At 45.4% G+C, this 20502-nt stretch overlaps 1 protein-coding gene across 1 annotated transcript in view; it reads left to right on the top strand.

Moving 5' to 3' along the window:
* The window catches only part of Dera (deoxyribose-phosphate aldolase), a 78967-nt gene extending 60943 nt beyond the window's left edge, over positions 1–18024 (top strand). Inside the window, exons 7-9 of the mRNA XM_032905507.1 lie at positions 13517–13629; positions 16897–17046; positions 17273–18024. Of these exons, the coding sequence (XP_032761398.1) occupies positions 13517–13629; positions 16897–17046; positions 17273–17329 (320 nt within the window). The 3' untranslated portion in view covers positions 17330–18024. The remainder of the gene's footprint in view (positions 1–13516; positions 13630–16896; positions 17047–17272) is intronic.
* The last annotated feature ends 2478 nt before the right edge of the window (positions 18025–20502 follow it).

Genomic DNA, 20502 nt, shown 5'->3' with positions numbered 1-20502 from the left:
CACAAACACGAGGGCAGAGAAAGCATATGATGGACATAGTCTTTTCACTTTAAGAAGACTTGAAAATCATCTTACCAGTGGGGGACACTGCCTGACCCAGTCAGTCCTCGCAGCCGGCTTAAGGGATGGCCAGAGACAGAGCATTTTGACTCAGATGGATTTGCTATCCGTCATTTGGTGTATGTAAATCCATGCTTTTATACTCTGGTCGTGTAGAACATTTTATGGCTTTTAAAGGATTCGTTTCTATTGTTAGTCGCGTGTCTTAGTAGGGGTACGTGTGAGTGTAGGTCCCATCAGAGCCAGAAGAGGGCATCTGCTCCCTTGGAGTTGGCAATAACTGGCAGCTGTGAATGACAGATATGGGTGCCAAGGACGTAAGTCAGGTTCTCCAGAAGAACAGTTGGAGTATTTAACGACTGAACCATCTCTCCAGCCCCCAGCGCTTCTCTGTGTCCTCCAAACTCTGACTCCTGTCTAATCAAGCTGCGGGTATCCAGGCTTTCCGTACAGTCAGGGGTCACCAAGCTGATTCCTGTGACTCCCATGGTCTCTTCCCTGCGATGTCTGGGGCTCTTTGAAGAAAAAGATGGTAATGCAGAGACAGATAATGATTCTTTCTAACCTATGTGGGTATTACACGGGGAGAAACAATTTATATAACGAGTCAGGACGGATGCTAATAAAGCAAAGTTCCATAAAGAAGCATCTTGTGGGGTGGCAAGATGGCTCAGGGGGTATAAGGCTCACCTCATAAACCTGAATTTTGTCTGGGAACTCATGGTGGAGAGAGACAAGAAAAGCAGCTCTCTAAGTGAGACATTACACTACATCTAAGTGAGACATTACATCTACACGCACTCACGCGCACACACACACACACGCAAAGTAAGTTTTCAAAAAGGAAGATGACTCCTGGAGAGCTGGCACAGCGGTTAAGAGCATGCACTGCATTTGCAGAGGACCTGAGTTCAATTCCCAGGACCCACGTTGGACAGCGCACACGCCTGTAACCCTAGTTCCAGGGGACTCTGACACAGGCCTCTGTGGGCACTTGCACTCATGTATATAAACCCCTCCACACACACATAAATACAAATAAAAGCTTTTTTCCTCTCGACCGTTTCCAGCATTTTCCATCGTCTCTGAGAGCAGAGCTCAATTCTGAGACACAGAGCATACTTAGATGCTGCCAGGGCTCTTCTCCTGTGTGTAAACCTTTACAACTTCTGACCCCTTCCTACCTGGAGAAATTGTTACACAACTCCAAATGTCTAGATCAATAAAATAAATAAATCAAACAGTTACTGATTTTTCTAAAATAGAAATGTGCTTTATAACTTGTTTAGTATAAAGTCACGTTTGTGTGTTAACTATATAGGTGTGCTTTTCCCTTTTCACATAAAGGATCAATTCTCGGCTGAATTAGTCGACACTCTAGGACATGAGTAGTCTGCTGCTTTTCAGAGTTGACGACGTTTTGAGTTTATAACATGACATCGCAGAAGGCTGTTTATAGAATATTAGGAAATTCTGTCCTAGTCCCAAGCTAAAACTCACTGAATTTTTTTTAATGAATCCCAAGTCATCAACTAAAACCGCTTTTAAAATAAAACATTAGCACAGTGTCATGTGAAGGTGTGCTAAGTTGACAATAATATGCTAGCAATGATGGTAAGAAAATGTGTAGTCTTTGTTTTCTGTCTCTAAGCCATGATGTGTCTCGAGGAAACCCTGATGCAGGCAGCACAGACCCTGCAGTTTAGAGCCAGTAGCCTCCAGTCTATGCCGGGTCTTCTGGGAAGCGTTGTTGGCGTTTTGTGGTGCAACCCCATGCACGGTTGCAGAAGTGCATGCACCGTGTGTTCAGACCTGAGGCTGCAGTGAAGTCCCATGATGCAGTGCAGGTGCGTGCTGCTGGAAATACTGTAGCTTCCTTACACGACTTATTAAATTAACATGTTACATAGGACACTCAGAAGGCTTTTGTTGATGAAAACTTTTATCGACTCTTATATTTTATTACGCACGGTTTCTTTTTCCAATTGCCTCATGTCCGCATGGGTTTGTATGTGGGTAGATGGGCATGCGTCCTGGGCACACGCATCTGAAGGCCGAGGGTTGATGTCTGTGATCATCCTCCATTACTTCCCCATCTTATCCATTGAGCCAGCGTCTCTCAGTCAAGAGCTCTCACGCGTGGTTAGCGTAGCTAGCCGGCTTGCTCTGGAGATCCCCAGTCTCTGCTTTGGGGCTAGTGTAACAGGTGAGCCAACCACACGCAAATAAACCTCTTCAGGGTTGCTGGGGGTCCGAACTCCAACCCTCACAACTGTGCTGCAAGCACCTTGACCACCGGCCACTGCATCTCTCCGCCCCTCTTAACAGATTTAAGCCAATATTTAAAGGATATTGGTCTAACGCAGCTGCAGATTTTGGGCTTGCAGAGAGAGGAACCTTAGGAACCTTCTTCCTAAGGAACTTTACTTAGGGAACTCACTGGAGCCTTAGAGTAGTACTGTTTAACAGAGAGAGCAAGTGCAACTTTTTTTATAGCGCCACTAATCAAATGAAAAGTCAAATAATAATTTTGAGACCTTATTTTATTATTTCCAGTATTGTTACAGTTCAGAAATTTATTGTAAACAACCAAACTTTAAGTGAAAAGAAGCTTCTGAACCAATTCCTAGTCATATTTTAGTGTGTAATTGACTTTAACATGTTTTGAGAAAAAAAATTTCAGTATATTTTTTTTGTAGTAAATTCTCAAAGCCCTGTGTATCTTACCCTTACTCCACGTGTCAGTGTGGGTGAACTCATTTCAAGGGCTTAGTAATCCTAGATGTGGCCCCATTGCCTGAGACAAGGTGGCCCTTTGGGTCACAGAAAAGTGCCAGGGACTCCCAGCCATCTGTCTTGAGCTGTCCTCAACAGGTTCTGTGGCTAAAGTTCTGCTCTGGCCAGTGGGAAAAATCCCACCACTGACATCCGCCCAACGGGTCTTTTCCTGAGTGTGACGATTATAAAATGTGTCGAAGTTTCTTTCTCCCCAGGCAGTGCTGTGGGTAGTTTAATTCCTGACTTTGAAGGCTGTTTCTTTAACCGCCCCAACAACCAGGGAGAGCGTTAAAAACTGTGTGTATCGATGTCCCTCATACAGTGATTAGGGAGGAGGCCTGCATTATGGGTGTCGGACTTGGGGTCAGTAGGAAATTACGGAGAATACTAGACAGTTTAAAATCTGAGATCAGATAACTATGTATCTTACCATGGTGAACTTCTCGTTTGTCAGATAGTGGATACTCCCCAGCTCTTCCTCTGCCCTTCCTTCCCTCCTTTTCCCTTCAGCAGGTTCTCACACTATATAACCCAGCCTAGCCTCAAACATGCAGTCCTCCTGCCTCAGCCTGAGGGTCACAGGACTGTGTAACCACAGCTGGCTCTTTGGTTACTTTTTCCTTGTCCCCCCTTTCCTCCCTGCAAACTCATCCTTTTCTCTTACAGTCCACTTGCTGTCTATCGCAGGGCCTTTGTTCTTGTCACAGAACATCCCATGATTCTCCTTCCTCAGCCTCACACAGGGGAGAGCAAGGAGAGGGCGAGCCCGTAACATGGGGGGCGGGATGCAGCATTTGCGTTTGGAGACTCTAGGTTTTTACACATATTTTCTAAACAACTAACGATAATATAAAAATAGAGACTACGTACAGCAAAGTTTGAAACACTGAGCGTTCACTATTGTGACTCTTAGTTCAAAATGCTGAGCAAATCAAATTGGCCACTTGAGTTAGGTGAAGCTTTTCTTACCGGCCACGACCATAAAACTCAGCGCTGTATACAAGATTACGCGGACGACGTCCACTCTTAGGGCTTACGCAGCCGACGTCCACTCTTAGGGCTTACGCAGTCGACGTCCACTCTTAGGGCTTACGCAGCCGACGTCATTCTTAGGGCTTACGCAGCCGACGTCCACTCTTAGGGCTTACGCAGCCGACGTCCACTCTTAGGGCGTACACAGCCGACGTCACTCTTCGGGCTTACACAGCCGATGTCACTCTTAGGGCTTACGCAGCCGACATCACTCTTCGGGCTTACGCAGCTGACGTCCACTCTTAGGACTTACTTGCCTTGGCTACTTACTTGTTTCCAGCATAGTCACAATTCTGAAATTTATTTTAAACAAACAATTTTTTTTTTAATTAAAAGGAACCTCTGCAGTATAAAACTCTCACTGAAAGCCCCCACCCTAACGCGGGGTTGGCTAGACACTGAGATTTCGTGTTAGCCAGAATGGCTGTGAAGTCTGAGAGAGCCTTCCGCTGATGCTCCTGGTCCACGTCCTGAAGGCTGGAGTTGCCAGTGTGCGCCTGGCCCGAGGTGGTGCTGGGGATCGACCATTCTAGGCAGTCACTTGACCTGCTGAGCCAGAAGCCCAGCCAGACCGTTGCTGGTACGGTTCAGTCTCCACACAACGTTACCAAGAACAGTGCAGTGTGGGCCGTCACTCCACAGTCTGCTTTGGATCAAGCTATCTCGTATTATTCTAAGTGACCACATCTTTAACTTTTATTTAAGGAGACCAACTGCAAGGAACGTGGTTCCCATGAGCCAAGGATACCGTTGGTGTTTAGAGCCATTTTAACCCCTGAGGTTGTAGCTGCTTTCTGATTGCCCTTCTGTTTGAATATGCCTTACTTCTTAGGGTGCTGCCTCGCTTGAAGGATGGACTAGACACAGGGGAAAGCATTAGCATGGCTGTGTGTGCAGAGAGAAAGAACGAACCGGAGAGAAAAGACCCTCCTCCCTTTCTTCCACTCCCTTTCTCTTTCCTTCTCTTCCTTCTCCTCCTCTATCGGCCTGCCTGCCCATCCATCTGTCTGTCCGTCTGTCCATCCACCCGTCTGTCTGTCTCTCCGTCTTTCCAAACATCCCCCCGTTTCTCTCACGGAAAGACATTATATGGATCATGCGCCCACATCTTTGTGAAACGACTGTTCTTAGATTAAAGATTTGCATTCGACTGCTGCTTCCAACTTCCTTCTGTAGACATTTTTCAACCATGAAATTGGATCTTTATCTCTCACCCTAAATTATTTTTAAGCACATATGGAACAAACGAGTCTAGTAGGTTTTAATCTGGCGTCTCATATTTTTATACATTCTGTTTATTTTAAAAAGCACCTCATTGCAGATCGTAAGTGTAAATTAGTGTTAAAAATCACCATAAAAAAATCCCCAAACTTCTCCACTCCCTTTAATGGGTCATTTCTCAGGGAGTAATAGAAAACAGGAGGCTAATGAACGGCGTGCTCAGGGCTCTTACTGAAGGGTCCGTGCGACTCGCACTTAGGGACAGGCTCTCTCCGGCAGTGCTTGAGCTTAAACCCTATTTTTCATTAGTAAAGCACACACTGTTAATAGCAGCTCCCATTGCGTTCTCCTTTGTGCGTCGGAGCACATTTTCCACGGTCACCAAGGCTTTCAGGTCTTTCTAGAAACTGCCTGTATCATAAATAAGATTTGTTCAGGAAATAAAAATGTATGTTTTCCCATTGTTAGTTATACTTTAAAAAATAATCACATCCGAAGCTTATTATGCGGCAATAGCCCTAAGATATTATTTTTGTAAATGTACTACTTTGGTCTTAATACTAGTTTTTAATCTCTTCTTGTTTCTATGAAGTCTGAATGAGATTTTGAAAATTGAATAATAATTTGATCCGTTAATCTTTTGAAGCTAGTAATTTTATTTTCCTCTCTTTGCGGTCTCTGAGGCTCACAAATGAATAGGGCTTCATTACTGCACTCTGCATTTAATAACCATTATCCATTATCTTGTAATTAAGACTCCCTGTAACGAATCATGAGGACAATGCAAAAATACATAGTACATTTCTTTAATGAACTGGAAAATGTTCGTCTTGTTCTATTTAGTAATGAGCTGCTGAATAGTCATTAAATCCACTGGAGGATAGAGTTAGATGGATTTTGAAGACTGTCTTGAGTTTGTGGTTAATCTATTAGAATTAAAATTTCATCTTCTATTTTTATCAACAGCTGATTAGAAGTCATTGTCTTTGACCAAATTGATTAGAAGACCATATACAGGGGCAGCTGTTGTTTAATGGAAGTTTTTAATGAAACAGTACCATGGAGACTTGTAATTACAGGCCGCAGGAAAGCTTTGAGTAGCCTTAGACCACAAAAAGAGAACTGAGCTAAAGGTGCCAAATTAGGAAAATAAGAAATACAGTTTTATGTAAAGCAGTGCATTTATTATTAATTTTTAATTTCAACTACTCACAGTTGAGCGCTGGTCCATTTGCTGGACTCCTCCTGACACTGTCTCGGGCCTTTCTCATCTAGTTTTGGCGTTGGCGCACTTCATTAAACTTGTGGACATAGCTTATGTGGATGGGGAGGTATTTTCTCTTAAGGTTTTGGCTCCTAAACTGAGCACTCGGAAGGCATGGTTGGCTGTTGCCAGATTCACACACACTCTCTGAGGTAGGATTGGCTGTGACTGGGTTCGCAGTCTCTCTCTGAGGCACGGTCGGCTGTGGCTGGTTGAGACTCACTCTAAGGTGGGTTCACTGTGGCTGAGTTCACAGTGCTCTAGAGTCCAGTTGTCTGTGGCCAGGTTCACAGGTCCTCTGAGGAAGGCAATTGTGTTTGGGCTTTTGATGATTCTGAAGGCAGCATGTATTTCACTGAGGTAATTTTGTTTTAGCAAAGGGTAGGAGAAATGATATTAAAATGAGAAATGAAACAAAAGCATGACTCCCTAGTCTCACTGGAGAGTCCAGTGTTCTTCAGCAGTGGTAAAGCAGTCATATAATGTATTTTCTAAAATATTATGTGTAATCAAATCTTGATTTTTTTTCCTCCCAAAAATCTAATGAAAGTCACTTCCTAAATGCCTGGACTGTATGCTGTATGATTCTCTGTCATCTTCTTCCTGATTTCCAAAACAGACCATAAATGCGGTGTCTGAAAACCCTGGAGTCATGTGATCAGACCTCATGCCGCCCTAAGGACAGAAGCCAGATGTTTGCAGGTTCAAAACCCTCTATAGTGTTTTAATGTAAGAAACATTAGCAGTAGCTTTGATGAAACCCAGGGCTTCACATATGCGGAGTTGTCCCTGGGCCAATAGTAGCATCCCCTAAAACATATGTTTATAGAATCACCGTGTCCCCTCAGCTTACTTAAGCGGAGGCCATGCCTGCTCTGCTGTGCTTTCAGTGCTTTTGTCAATGGCCAGGCTCTCCCACCTACCTTGTCCTTCAGTTTTCTCTCTAACAAATTGTGCCCATGCATCGTCCCTGCAGCATCGTCCGTGCATCAATCTAATTGAAGGGATTAATTCAAACATTGCAGTTCTTTCTGACCATCATATTCATCTGATACATTCCAATTTATTCCTCATATATACAGTTCTGATTGCAGTTCGCATCTGATGTCTAGGAAAGGAAGGGCCTAGCACAGTCCCTAATACTTCCAGATCTTGCTTTTCCAGGTGACTGTGACAACAGGTCGATGGACACTCCTGAGACTCAAATGTAAAGAGCTGGAGTGCTTAGGAAAGACAAAAGCAACAAAAATTTGGAGAGAATTACAGAAGTTATGACCATGCATAATTCTAATATCAGAAAGAGAGAGAGAATAGAGAAAGAGAGGAACTGTATAATGGCCAGAATTGTCCCAAAATTAAGGACAGAACATAAATCACAGCTCTAAGAAAGTCAGAGACTGAAAAAGAAAATTGTTCCTAGTCATGGCTTATACAAATAGGAGAAAGCCAAAGGCAAACAGGAAACCTTGAAAACTAAAGCCAGAGAAAGAAAACATATTATCTACCCAAGTCAAAGGAAATGACCTCATTGGACAAAGGAAATGACCTCAGCAGACAAAGGAAATGACCCCAACAGACAAAAAAAGGACCACATCAAACATAGGAAATGAACTCAGCAGACAAAGGAAATGACCTCAGCAGACATAGGAAATGAACTCAGCAGACAAGGAGGCAGACATGATGCAAGCCGACTTCTCATCAGAAATCAGGTCAGCAATGAGTGAGGGAAAGTTCTTAACAGTGGAGCTCTGTAGCAGTGGTGGTGTCCTTCTTCACTGATCAGGAACCAAAGCTGAGGGAGGAGGTGCTAGATCGTCTTCCCTGCTGGAAGTGTTAGAGGAAGGCTTTTAGGTGGGGAAAGACCAGAAAGTGTAATGAGTAACAGCAGGACTTTGACAGACAGAAGAAACAATTTAGGAACTCTTTATTAAAAAGCAAGAGCACTGGCAGTACCCACATAGGAGTGCAGTGTTACTTGAAGATGGACTGGGATGAACTGAAAAATGTGTATTAAATACTCTGGGGAAGTCTAAATAGTGTACGAGAGAAGCATCATTGCTATGATGAGAGGAAATGAAATGGAATCAAATAGAATGCTCAAATAAGCCAGAGAAGACCCAAAAGGGATGTGAAAATTAAACAAAAAATGTAACAGATGGAAGAGATATGAAGATAGTATAAATTAATCCAACAGAACTAATAATCATTTTAAATGTTAATGGTCTAAATATACCAATTAAAAAAGAGTCTTAAAAAAGGCCACTGAGTTCCCACTGAATGTTTATAACAAATCCATGATAAAGACCCGAAGGTTGAAAGAAAAGGGCTGGAGAAGGATACACCATGTTAACTTACAGGAGTAGCTGTATTCTACACAGTACAGACATTAGCAGCACTGTGAAGGCTTAAAAAAGGTTTTTATATTTGGCAAGTGGATTGCTTTTATTTGTTTGTTTTTAACAGTGCATAAGATTCCTTAATATGCCTATACTGAGGGTGGCTCAGCGAATACAGGCACTTACTTCAAATCTGATCACCTGAGTCCAGTCCTAGGAACCTGCGCGGTGGAAGGAGAGAATCAGTTCCCACACGCTGTCTTCTGATTGCCACATGTGATTCCTGGCAACACACATACACAAACACATGCATGTGCACGCATGCATGTGCACACACAGATGCATGTGTGTGCTCGTACACACACACACACACACACACACACACACACTGAATAAATAAATGAATTTTAAGAAAGTCAGTACCTAGCAACAGAGCATCAAAATATGAGAGTCAAACTTTTACACAACTCACAATGTGTTTGCGGCAGGAGACTCAAAACCCCATTTCAGTAAATGATAATTTAAGCAGACAGAAGAAGAGCAGGGTGTGTGTGGTTGACCCGAATAACTCGTCCCACTGTATGGCAGGCAGGCACCCGTTTCTCAGTTGGCTTGAAGCCTCAGAAAAGAAGGCGCACGGTGACCTTCTGCAGTGTGTCCTTTTCGTGGTATTTATACATGTGCTAGAGTATTTTCTACTTTACGCATTGCTGCAACCAAATATCCAACAAAGCAACTAAGAGAGGAAGGAATTTTCAACTTGTGGTTTGAGGGTCAACAGTCCATCATGTTGGGCAAGTCATGAGGGGAATCTGCTTCAGTTAGTGTCAGAAGCATTTGACTGGAACTCCTCAGCTCTCACATCTTGGCAGAACAGGAAGCAGAGACAAGACCAAGATATAGACCCCAAGCAAGGATGAAGATAGAAACCTCAAGTTTTGTTCCTAGCAACCATCTTCCTCCAGTGAAGCTCGGCACAGCTCTGCCTCTTGATGGTCCACAATCTTCCAGGACAGTGTTTCCATGTAGGGACCAAGCCTTCACCGTCCTGCTCCTAGATCCATAGACTAATGGCCATCTTCATATAAAATACATTGAGTCCAACTTTAGAAATGTCCATAGTCTTACAGTTCCAACCCTGCTCAAAGACCCAAAATGCTCTGAAACTCAAAGAAGTCCCTTCACTATGAGTCTGGTAGTCTCAGAGAAGTTATGGGCTCCCGATGTACACCAAGTCCAAGTTCCCATTTGAAAAGAAAGGAATGGTGATGTCCAGGAAAGACAATGCTGAAACAAGACTGAAACCCAGCAGGGACAACCTCAAATCCTGGTGGGTGCCACACATGTGATTTCTCTGTTGTGTCAGCTCTTCTTGGCAGATAGTCCACGTTCCTAGCATCTCTGTCATCCTGGGTTCTACACTGCTGCTTAATTACCTCTATAGCTTTATGAATAACTCACGCAGGAGAGCTGCATGCAGGGCCACTGACCATGGCGAGTGTCGAGTGCCCCCTATAGCTTTCTAGAGCCTAGGTACAAGTCTCCAGGACCTATCTCTTGCCTTCTTACCTGTCTGCAAAACCAGCAGGACATGGATGCTATCAAACAGATGAGCTCTCATCTACTGCCACCCTGAGATGCCACCTGTCCCTTTGCACAGAACTGTAGCTGTAGAGGCCTCTGTGTGCCTTTCTGACTTAACCCATGAAAACATGTCCCCAGCTGGGTACCCCGAAGACACTCACCTTTCCAACCCAATCTCCCTCTAAGTGAATTCTCATCACTGCATGCTGGGGCTCTTGATGAGGGGAATTTGCCTTCAAAGTACATTTCTTCCTGTCCCAGGGCAAATCTTAGTGATATTTATAATTACGAAAACATTGTCTGCACCTCACCTGTTCTCGGCCTGAACAGACTCAAGCTCCTTCACTACCAAGCATGTGCCTCTTTCCTTATCCACTCACCCTACTTTCGTCTCCCCTCCTCACTGCAGATCCGAGTCAGTAGTGAACAACAGCCCCACCGCACTCTGCATGTTTTACTGGCTCAGAATTTCTTTCACCAGAAGCATCAATCAGTTTACTTTGGAATTCAGCCTTCCTTAGGCTTTCCAGACACAATTCCCAAGAGTCTTTGTGACTTCTAAACCCTCATTCCCTGTCTAAATTTCTCTTAGCCTTCTGGTCTTTCTGAGATCCCTTCAGAATGGCCCATAATCTCTACTGCTTAGAGCATTATGGGGCTTCTGTGGGTCACTACCCCAGACGCCAACACAGAGGCCCTACCTAAGGCCTCTGCTTCATCTGTGTGCATAGTCCCTGAGGGATTTGGTGCTTTTACATATATTATCCCTTCTGACGCCTCGTGTAACTCTCTGTAGCAGTAGGGATTTTCAGATCCATTCTAGAAAGGAGGGAGATTGAATTTGCATGGCTACCAGAGCCAGAGTTGGACACCAGGCTGACTCCCAGCCCTTCATGTTATTCCTCTAAGGTTGCCATGGTTTTGTAGGGAAGCTGCTTTTACACTTCCCAGCATGTATAATAAAGGTGTGTCTAATCGAGTCTTCCGGTGTACAGACTAGCTCTGGAAGTGTCTCTTCAACCCAACCATAAGGGAAGATTTAGGTTTTTTCTTCATGTTCTGTCCCACATTTCTTCAATAGACTCAGAGAGACCAAAACTGATTTTAAGCATTGTTGCCCAGATTCCTTGGACAGAGCTGTGAACCTGCTCCTAAGTGGTCTGTGTTGGGGGATACAGAACATGGGTTTCTTTCATCTGAAAATATAATTCATTTCAGGTGAGACAAATTGAACACAGAGTGACCACGTGACATTTCAGTGTACGTACTCCTTGGGTAATATTTAAATCTGCGTGGATATATATGTATTCAGTTATTTGTCACTTTTGTGGTGAATGAAAGCACTCCAAGCTCCAACTCTAGTTTTTAAAAACTGCATATGTGATACAGGATACAGCATCACGGTCGGTTTTCCCTCGCCTAAGTAGGACCCAGAACATCCTTCTCTTGCCATATATGGTGGAGCTTTCCAGAGCATGGATTGGTTGGGTTTTGAGCACTGCTGGGCTAGGGACCACCTGAAGGAAGGCATTTCTGTTTTGCCTGACTGTGTGGCCCCAGACAAGTGGGACAGTTCTAACAGACAGGCCAAGGTAAACTGCTTTAGCTGAAATCACTTACAGACTCCCATAGAGAAAGGGAAAGAGGAGAGGGACAGAGAGACAGAGGGAGACAAGGACAGACAGACTCTGTACCATGTGACGTCACGGAAGCCACTTAGCTTCTCCATGTCTTGGTGGCCTCTTTGAAGATAGTTCTTGTAATAGGAGTGGTAAGGCTCTATGTGCTCACGACAGCACACAGCTCCTAGGTGCTGATCCTGCTGCTGTTCCTGTAAACTACACAAGCAGGTTTAAGACTCAAGAGAAGGGGTTGGGGAAGTCGTTGAACACATCCGCAAACTAGGAAAGGGTACCCTACCGTTCATGAAATCCTCACCTGCGTGGGAGATCCGCCGCTTCATTAAAGCAACAGAAGTCACCTGGTGACAGTTCCGGGGCTGTCACACCTGTGCTGTGTGTATGTTTCCTCCCGAGTGTGAGAGGATGAGCGTGGAGTGAATAAGCACCCCACGGTTCTGTGGGAAGAGTGTCAAGATACATGGTGGTGAGCACAGGGCATAAAATTGTTTTTATTCATCTCAGTTATGCATTAAACAAACCAACTGGATTTTAATTGGCTGTGAAATATAGAGGCAAGAGTATCAGAGTCTATGAGAACCCACTGAGTGGCTAATTTAATTTATCTGGTGGTGAAAGGCAAAGTTTTTAAGTGTTTTTCTTTTCATTTTATACAAGTGTGTGATGCGTTATTACTCCCCCCTTCCTGGACCCCACCCACTTCCTTATACCCTGCCCACCCTCCTTAGACCCGCCCATTTACTGCCCACCCTGTCTAGACCACCCACCTGCCTATACCTGCCCACCCTTCTTAGACCCCACCCACCTTCCTACTGCCCACCCTTCTTAGACCCCACCCACCTTCCTACTGCCCACCCTTCTTAGACCCACCTACCTATATCTGCCTATCCTTCCTAGACCCCACCCACCTGCCTATACCTACCCACCCTTCTTAGATCCCACCCACCTGCCTATACCTGCCCACCCTTAGTCTCTGCCTACTTCCCTATACTCGGCCCACCCTTCCTATAACCACCCCCCTCTCACCCTTCTATTACCCCCTTCTAGCCCTCCACCTCCCCTCAACCATCTGTTTTTTCCTTTCATACATTGATGTCTTTGTGTTTGTTTTGTGATCCATGAATTTTGACCAGGGCCATGCAACTTTCTGTTTAGAACTGTCTGTCCCTTGGGGTCTGGCGGGCTCAGCCATGGGTACTCAACCAAAGACACTGACTGCCCCTCCCCAGAACTGACCAGTAGCACAGAGTTCAGCAGGGAGGGCAGAGCTCCATCCGTGACTGAGAAATGACGGGCTCAGTCATGTACAGGCCTGGTAGTGACAGCTTCTGCTGTGGCGGGATGTGACTGCAGTGGCTGTGCGTGCCCAGAAGACGGCAATTGACAAGCCTTCTCCCTTCTTCTGCCTCTTACGTATAAACAGAGTTATTTTAAAGGGAGCTTTTCCTTTCAGTTTTTCACGTAATTACCAAAAAATAAAGTATTCCATGGGTGTGTGTGTGTGGGGGGGTGGGATTGCACACAACTCATTTCTTTCAGTGACTAAAGTGTAAAAAGTAAGTTCTTAATTAACCTGGGAGTTTTTCTTGCTTCTGTCTTAGGATCAGATTTTATTAAGACCTCTACTGGAAAAGAAACAGTAAACGCCACCTTCCCGGTAGCCATCGTGATGCTGCGGGCCATTAGAGATTTCTTCTGGAAAACTGGAAACAAGGTAAGTTATTGCCAGCAAATCTTCCTTCAAAGTGAAGAGAATGCTATTTATAACCCTCCTCACAGCCCACAGTACACCCGTCTCCCTGTGCAGAAGGTGTGAATGAGTCGCCTTTATTAAGATAAATGTTTAATTTACCTCTCACTACAGAAGAACACTTGGGTGGGGGGAGGCATGCGATTAACACGTGTGTGAGTGCGGGCACACTGTGTGATCAAGATGTAAACTCACTCTGTGTCCTTTTATTAACGGAAGACAGTTTCAGCACTGACAAGAGATTCCTAAATGGCTTCTTTAAGCAACTAATTGTTCGGCGACACAGAGGTTTTTCTGGCAAGGCGTTGGCCGGCGAAAACAGGTTAATATAGAGATTTAACTTCCTCCCGGAATGGAAAGAATCGCAGAGTAACATTTATTGAATGATAAGCTGTGGTGGCGACACGAAAAGTAGGCAGGATAATGGGAAATCATCTCCTCCCGTCATTATTGAAGGACACACGTAAATTGGTTTTTCTGTTGGGAAACCCCCGGTCCAGAAAAACTTATTACTTTTAATAATATGAGGTGAAGAGAAAATTCTCGAGGAGATGAACTTATTAAACAGAATAATGAAATGCGGCGTAACAGCGGGGAGAAGCTAACTTCCCTCCTATGGCTCTTGAATTAAATATCCATTTTTGCGTGTGTGTGTTTTATGGAAGGTGGGCATGCTGCTTGGGAGAGTGTCGAGCTGAGGAGGGTATATGCTACCTTTTGTCAGCTTTTCGAAGAATAACACAGAATTTTTTTGAAACGTATGAAGTTAAAAGGAAAAATGCATATGAGGTGTTTCTTAAAAACCGAATTTGGAATTTTCACTTCAAGTTGCTTGCCTAGTTACAACTTATCTAAGAAATTTTTTTCATAGTTGAGTAGGTGTGTGTGTGTGTGTGTGTGTGTGTGTGTGTGTGTGTGTGTGTTTAATATAATGAGATTTCCCTTCATGAGGGGCATCTTTTAAAAACCAGTATCTTGATTTCTGCCACCTAGAACCTCCTTCAAGCAGACCTTTAATGCTTTACGTGGTGGACGGACTGTCTTTATGACTTTATAAGTGACTGTAGCTTAGATTTATTTGGAATTAGAGACTTCCATGGATTGTGCTCCTTGTGAGAGCAAATCTGTAGCAGAATTCTCTCTGGAAGAACTCGCAGTGTTAAGCACAGGTAGGAAAATAGCTGTTGTTATCGTAGCGCACACTGACCCCACTTGCAACTACTTGGCGGTCTTGCTGCATTGATGCAGATCTGCCGACTTAGTGAGTGTTTTCTTGTTATTGTTGGTCTGTTTTGTTTTCAAAGAGAAGCCATATGAGGAGAAATTCGTTGTCACTGTCATCACTGCCAGGCCCACCAGATTCATTGCTAAGGTCGTTTAACAAACTAATTCTGCTGGGTCACAGAAGGATTCTGATAAAGCACTGACCTTGGAACATCTGAGACTCAACTTGTCGCGCTCATGGGTTTCCGGGCTCCAGGTCTTAGCGGCTGTGGATCTGGAAGGTTACCGTGGCATCCATGTTTCCTGAGCTAAAGCATGTTGCTGGGAACTAAAGGAATGGCTCTTGGGTGGGTGATGGGGAATTTTGTTTGTCTTTATATCCTTCCTTTATGGTCTTTCTTGCTCCCACTTAACATTAAGCAAAGGCCAAGTAAAAGACACATCCTAGTTACTTTGTAACGTTTGATATCCAACTGCCGGAACCCGTATCTGCACCTGCAAGCCAGGCACCGCCTTAAAGTTGTTGACAGCAAGCTAAGTGGTGGTGCCGTGGGTGGTTCCTCCTCCAGTGATGCAAACCCTGCCGTATGGTACAAAAGCGCGCCTTCCCAGGCTGTGCTTGGTGCTGCCCCTGAGAAGCTAGAGTTTAATATTTCATGATTGATTTCATCACAGATTTATGTTTTCTGTATTCTTTCCCTTGAACAATATTAACATATATAAGAACTTCTTTTTGAAAACATGACCGACTGGAATTGTTGACACTGAAATATATTTATAGAAAATCTCTATGAACACTGCCCAACCCATAGAAAGGCTCCCCTGGTTGCCATGAATGCTGCTGTCGGCTCATGGCTTCGCTTGATTTGTTTGTTTGCCTTTCCTCAACAATGGCTAGAAGTGCCGTACTCCTGCTGAGCTAGCTGCCCCATGTGTGACTGAGGCAGGGGAACCACTCCGAGTCCATTCCTGACCCTGTTCTGTGGTAGTGGTCCGGTTCACACAGTGGCCTCCTGTTGCTTCATTAGTCACTTTCTCTATGCTGTTCGCAGTGCCTCCTGCTAGCGTGATCTTTCTGACAGAAGCCCCGGTGTGGCTTGGCAGCTTTGGCTACTCTTTTGGATGGTTACATCCCTAGGACAAGCGAATCCAGGGGACTATCAGATTACTATATATGGGACCTGTTCTTTTCCAATGGATATCAGACATACTCTAGAAACAGCACATATTGGCTGTTTGGGCTATATCTTTTTTTTTTAAGGATTTATGTGTGCATGCATGCCTGTGTGTTTGTATGTATCGTGTATGTATGCATATATGCATACATGCCTGTGTGTCTGTGTGCACCATGTATATGTGGGTGCCTGAGGAAGTCAGAAAAGGGCACCAGAACCCCAGGAGCTGGAGCCCCTCAACATGAGTGCTAAGAGCTGAATGCACGTCCTCTGAAAAAGCATGGGTTCAAGATGGCTCTCAGCCATGAATTGGGCTGGTTTATGACTATCCCCGTAGACTCTCCCATGCTTACACTAATGGCTGGCCTGCTTTATAGAACTCCACGCGTGTACAGCCTCAGAGAAGAAGCCTGCAGCTCAGCTGATTAAAGCTACTGTAGTTCTTTTTGCTGATGGCTGCCGGTTTGATTTGGTTGACCTCCTGGCCACACTGATTCCATCTTAAGTACACACGTACCTTGCACCTCCAGATGAGGGCTCACTGGACCAGTGTAGACTGGGTGGACACCTGTGGTGTATTTTATCTCTCGACACCTCCCTTGGCTTCTTCAGATGTGCAGATTTAGTCTAGACAGTGGAGGCTAATGACGTGACGCATGCCCTCATTCTTGCCGCTTCAGAAGCAGGGCCCAGTTCCCGCTTACCTTGGAAAAGTTATTTTGAAGTTTGGTCACGTAAGGTTCTGCTGGAACAGGTCCCTTTGCTGAGAAGGAAAGTGTGACTCAAGATGGGGGACACTGTTTGACAGTGGCTTCTCTCCTCTCCTCCTTAGGTAGGCTTTAAGCCTGCAGGAGGCATCCGTACAGCGAAGGAATCCCTTGTGTGGCTCTCTCTGGTAAAGGAGGAACTAGGGGACGAGTGGCTGACTCCCGACCTCTTCCGGATAGGGGCCAGCTCTCTGCTCTCCGACATCGAGAGACAGGTGAGTAAAGCGCATTGTCCTTGGAAGAGTAGAGGCTGAGGAAACCTGAGCGGAGTCTCTGCCTCCTGCAAGCAGACCTGCGTCTGTTGTAGAGGTCGGGTGTAAATTTTGCAGAGAAGCGTGCTAACGCAGCGCCGAGTAAAGTTATTATTGTGCAACAGCATAATTACTGCTTAATGCGGTTCCTTGCTTAATTATTAATTAATGAACCTGGCTTTCCTCACAGATTTACCATCACGTGACTGGACGATATGCGGCTTATCACGATCTTCCAATGTCTTAGGTCAGCAGCCAGCCCAGAAAAGCATCTTGCAACAAATTTTTTTAAAAAAAAAGTTTTTGCATAATCGCTAAGGTTATGTAATTACAGAGCCATTAACTGACTCCCCCCCTCCCCAAATTCCCCCTGAAATCAACTCAGAACAATAGAGGAAACAAACCAGTCGAATCTAAATGTGGAACTCAAATCAAGAAAGGTTGAAATGGTCTTCATTACCAAGATGTCTGCATGTATTAATTTTGTGAAGATTTTCTCTGAAAAACTCAGAAAAAAATGTTTCTAATAGCCCGTACTGCAGAAAATTCTGAAGGGAAAATGGAGTTAAATCGCCTGAGACCTGAGATTCCAGGGCAGGCGGGGCCCGGAGGGAAGGGTGCTTGTTACCAAACCTGACACCCTGTTCCGCTCTCAGTAACTACAGGGTGGACGGGGAGAACGGACAGCAAAGATTGTCCTTGATGATCACATAGCCATGTCCCCTATCTCTGATGCATCATAAATAAATTAAAAATGGGATCAAAATTAAAATGGGTGCTACAGCAAAGGGACACTCTGCCTCCCTGTGCTGCCTCCTTGGAGCCCTGCCCTGGCATCCACCTGACCTTCTGTGCTGTACAGAACACTCTCATTAATTGTTTGCTAACGAGATTATGATGTTGCAAGAAAATGTGAATATCACTGAATTTTAAATACAAAAAGTCTCTGTGCTTATTTATTTTGTTCACTTTTGGTGGGCCTGAGGGGTGGGTGGTCTGGGCTGGAGCCTAAAAGTACTTTGAGCAGGTGGAGGTGGTGGTGGTGGCGCCACATCTTTAATTCCAGAACTCAGATGTAGAGACAGGTGGATCACTGTGAGTTCAAGGCCAGCCTGGTCTACGTAGAGAAACCCTGTCTTGAAAACAGAAAAAAAAATATTGCTACGAGCACCTCCTGCCCGGCGTGGGAGCACCTCCTGCCCGGCGTGGGAGCACCTCCTGCCCAGCGTGGGAGCACCTCCTGCCCAGCTTGGGAGCACCTCCTGCCCGGCGTGGGAGCACCTCCTGCCTGGCTTAGGAGCACCTCCTGCCCAGCGTGGGACATCAGTCACCCTGCCTGGCTCGGGGGTCTTTGTTTTCTTTTTTTCTTTAAATGATTTCTTTTAATGAAGAAAAATAAAAACTGGGCACGTGGTGGCATCTGCCTGTGACCAGGCATCTTCCTGTGCAGTGAGTCACAGGCTTCTGTCTAAAAACCAGGCAGATTGCATCTGAGGAAGGACACCAAGGCTGGCCTCTACTTCCCACACCCGCATATGCATTGACTTGCATACGAGCGCACACATGCGTGTGTGCATGTGCATGTGCATGTGTGTGCACACCTGTGCACGGTGTGCACATACACAGGTAAGTCCAAGCTTGGAGAAGTAGCCCTGGTATAGGGATGGCATGCTTGTAGCCTGAGAGAGGCCTTGGACCTCGATACCCAGGACTGCAAAAATAAATGAGTAGGTAATCGGCAAGCTGGATGGGAATCCAGCTGCCGAGTCTGCAGTTACTTTTGAGACTCACCTTCATGCAGCTAGGGACCCACAAACAGAGCTGTGACGCGTGAGTGGTCTCATGTTCTGTATGTCCCTTTGCTCTGTGACTCCGCCTTCCTTCCAGCTTCTGTCAGCTTGCTGATACCTCTACCACCTGCAGAACCGGAGCCTTGTAATGGTGCCTTTTCACCCCCCCTCCCTCCCTCCCTCCCCTCCCTCCCCTCCCTCCCTCCCCTCCTCCTCCCTCCCTCCCTCCTCTGAATTCCTCTGCTGTTGTTAGTCATGAACAGAAGCACTGGTGGAGTCAGTCCTGTTCATCCTCTCCTGCACTGACGTCTAGCCCAGCCTCTGCTTCTCTCTGAGAGACCTCCGTCCAGTCCACGTGTGTCCTTTGACCTGTGTCTGCCTCTGTGAAGGGAAGGGGTGAGGGCAGATGACATAACGGAGTTTTCAGACCCAAGATCATGTCTCCCCCCCAAGGATAATTAGAACAAATCCAAGAAAATGTTTTATGGCTAGAAAGAGAAAACACTTTGTACCGTTCTAAATTAGAATTTGCCTCTCGGGAGTCAATTAAGCAATTCCCTCAAAGCACCTCACTAACTAAAGGAAACAACTAAAGCAAGAACGGAAAAGAAGTCCTGCTTTCCCCAGCACTGAGGCGGAGTGCTGACGCCTGGCCTGTGCCTTAGCTCGGAGGGCCTCATCCAACTTTGTCATATGCTGGCCCTGGTACTCACAAGCACAGTGGCCAGTCACCTTTGGAGAAGAATTATCACGGAAAATAATTACACCCATCACCTTTGAAGCTATTCTAATTGCAGTGGGGTTTCTGTTTTCCTCCCATTAAACCCAGCTGGTCATTTTAGTTGATCAAGTGAGCAGGCGTCATTATCTCCCATTTTAATGTATATGAGGCATCACCGGAATTGACCCCTGTGGACCGTTCTGATGCATGCAGGAAATTAAGACCCGGGAGTCTCTCAACCCTATTAGAAGCTGGTGAGCATGGCCTGGTCCAAAGATAAATAATGCTGTATTTTGAGGGACAATTTGTCCTAAGGACTTTGGGATTCTTCGTGAGGCATGATTGGCCCTTCTTACCTGACTGTTTATCTGCTTGCTGCACGGATGACTTTAATGGGTCCCAGCTGATGTCGGTCGCTATTAAACACAGGAACAGGTCATTTCTAAGGGGACCATGTGACGACACCTGCATCATCAGGACACTGAGAACCGGGCGTAGGCCTGCAAGATTTAAGAAGAAACACATATTCGGGTCATCCGTGTTAAAAGAATGCCATCCTGGCTTTACTGAGAGCTCCTTATATACCAGAGGCAAAAGCTGTGGAAAAACAATAAAGCAGGTGAAAATCCCCAACCAGGAAAACAGAAAGTCCCGGCCCCAAAACAGGGGCGTAAACAACTTCTTAACAACAACAAGCGAGGGGGAAAGGTGTCATGGGAAGTCCTGACCCCAAATCAGGGGCCGAGAGCCGCTGCCAAGGGTGTAAACAACTTCTTGCTATAGCAGGCTGAAATGCTCAGGGAAGGGAAACACCCCAAGGTAGGGCCCCACAACCATGTTTTACTGTAAGGAGATCTGTGTACTTCCAAGCACTGGGGAGAGATGTTTTACACAATCAGAGAATGAATG

The sequence above is a fragment of the Rattus rattus genome, chromosome 6, assembly GCF_011064425.1.
Source record: "Rattus rattus isolate New Zealand chromosome 6, Rrattus_CSIRO_v1, whole genome shotgun sequence".
Classification (NCBI taxonomy): Eukaryota; Metazoa; Chordata; class Mammalia; order Rodentia; family Muridae; genus Rattus; species Rattus rattus.
Note: the sequence above shows the minus strand (reverse complement) of the source record. Positions and strands in the feature narration are given on the sequence as shown.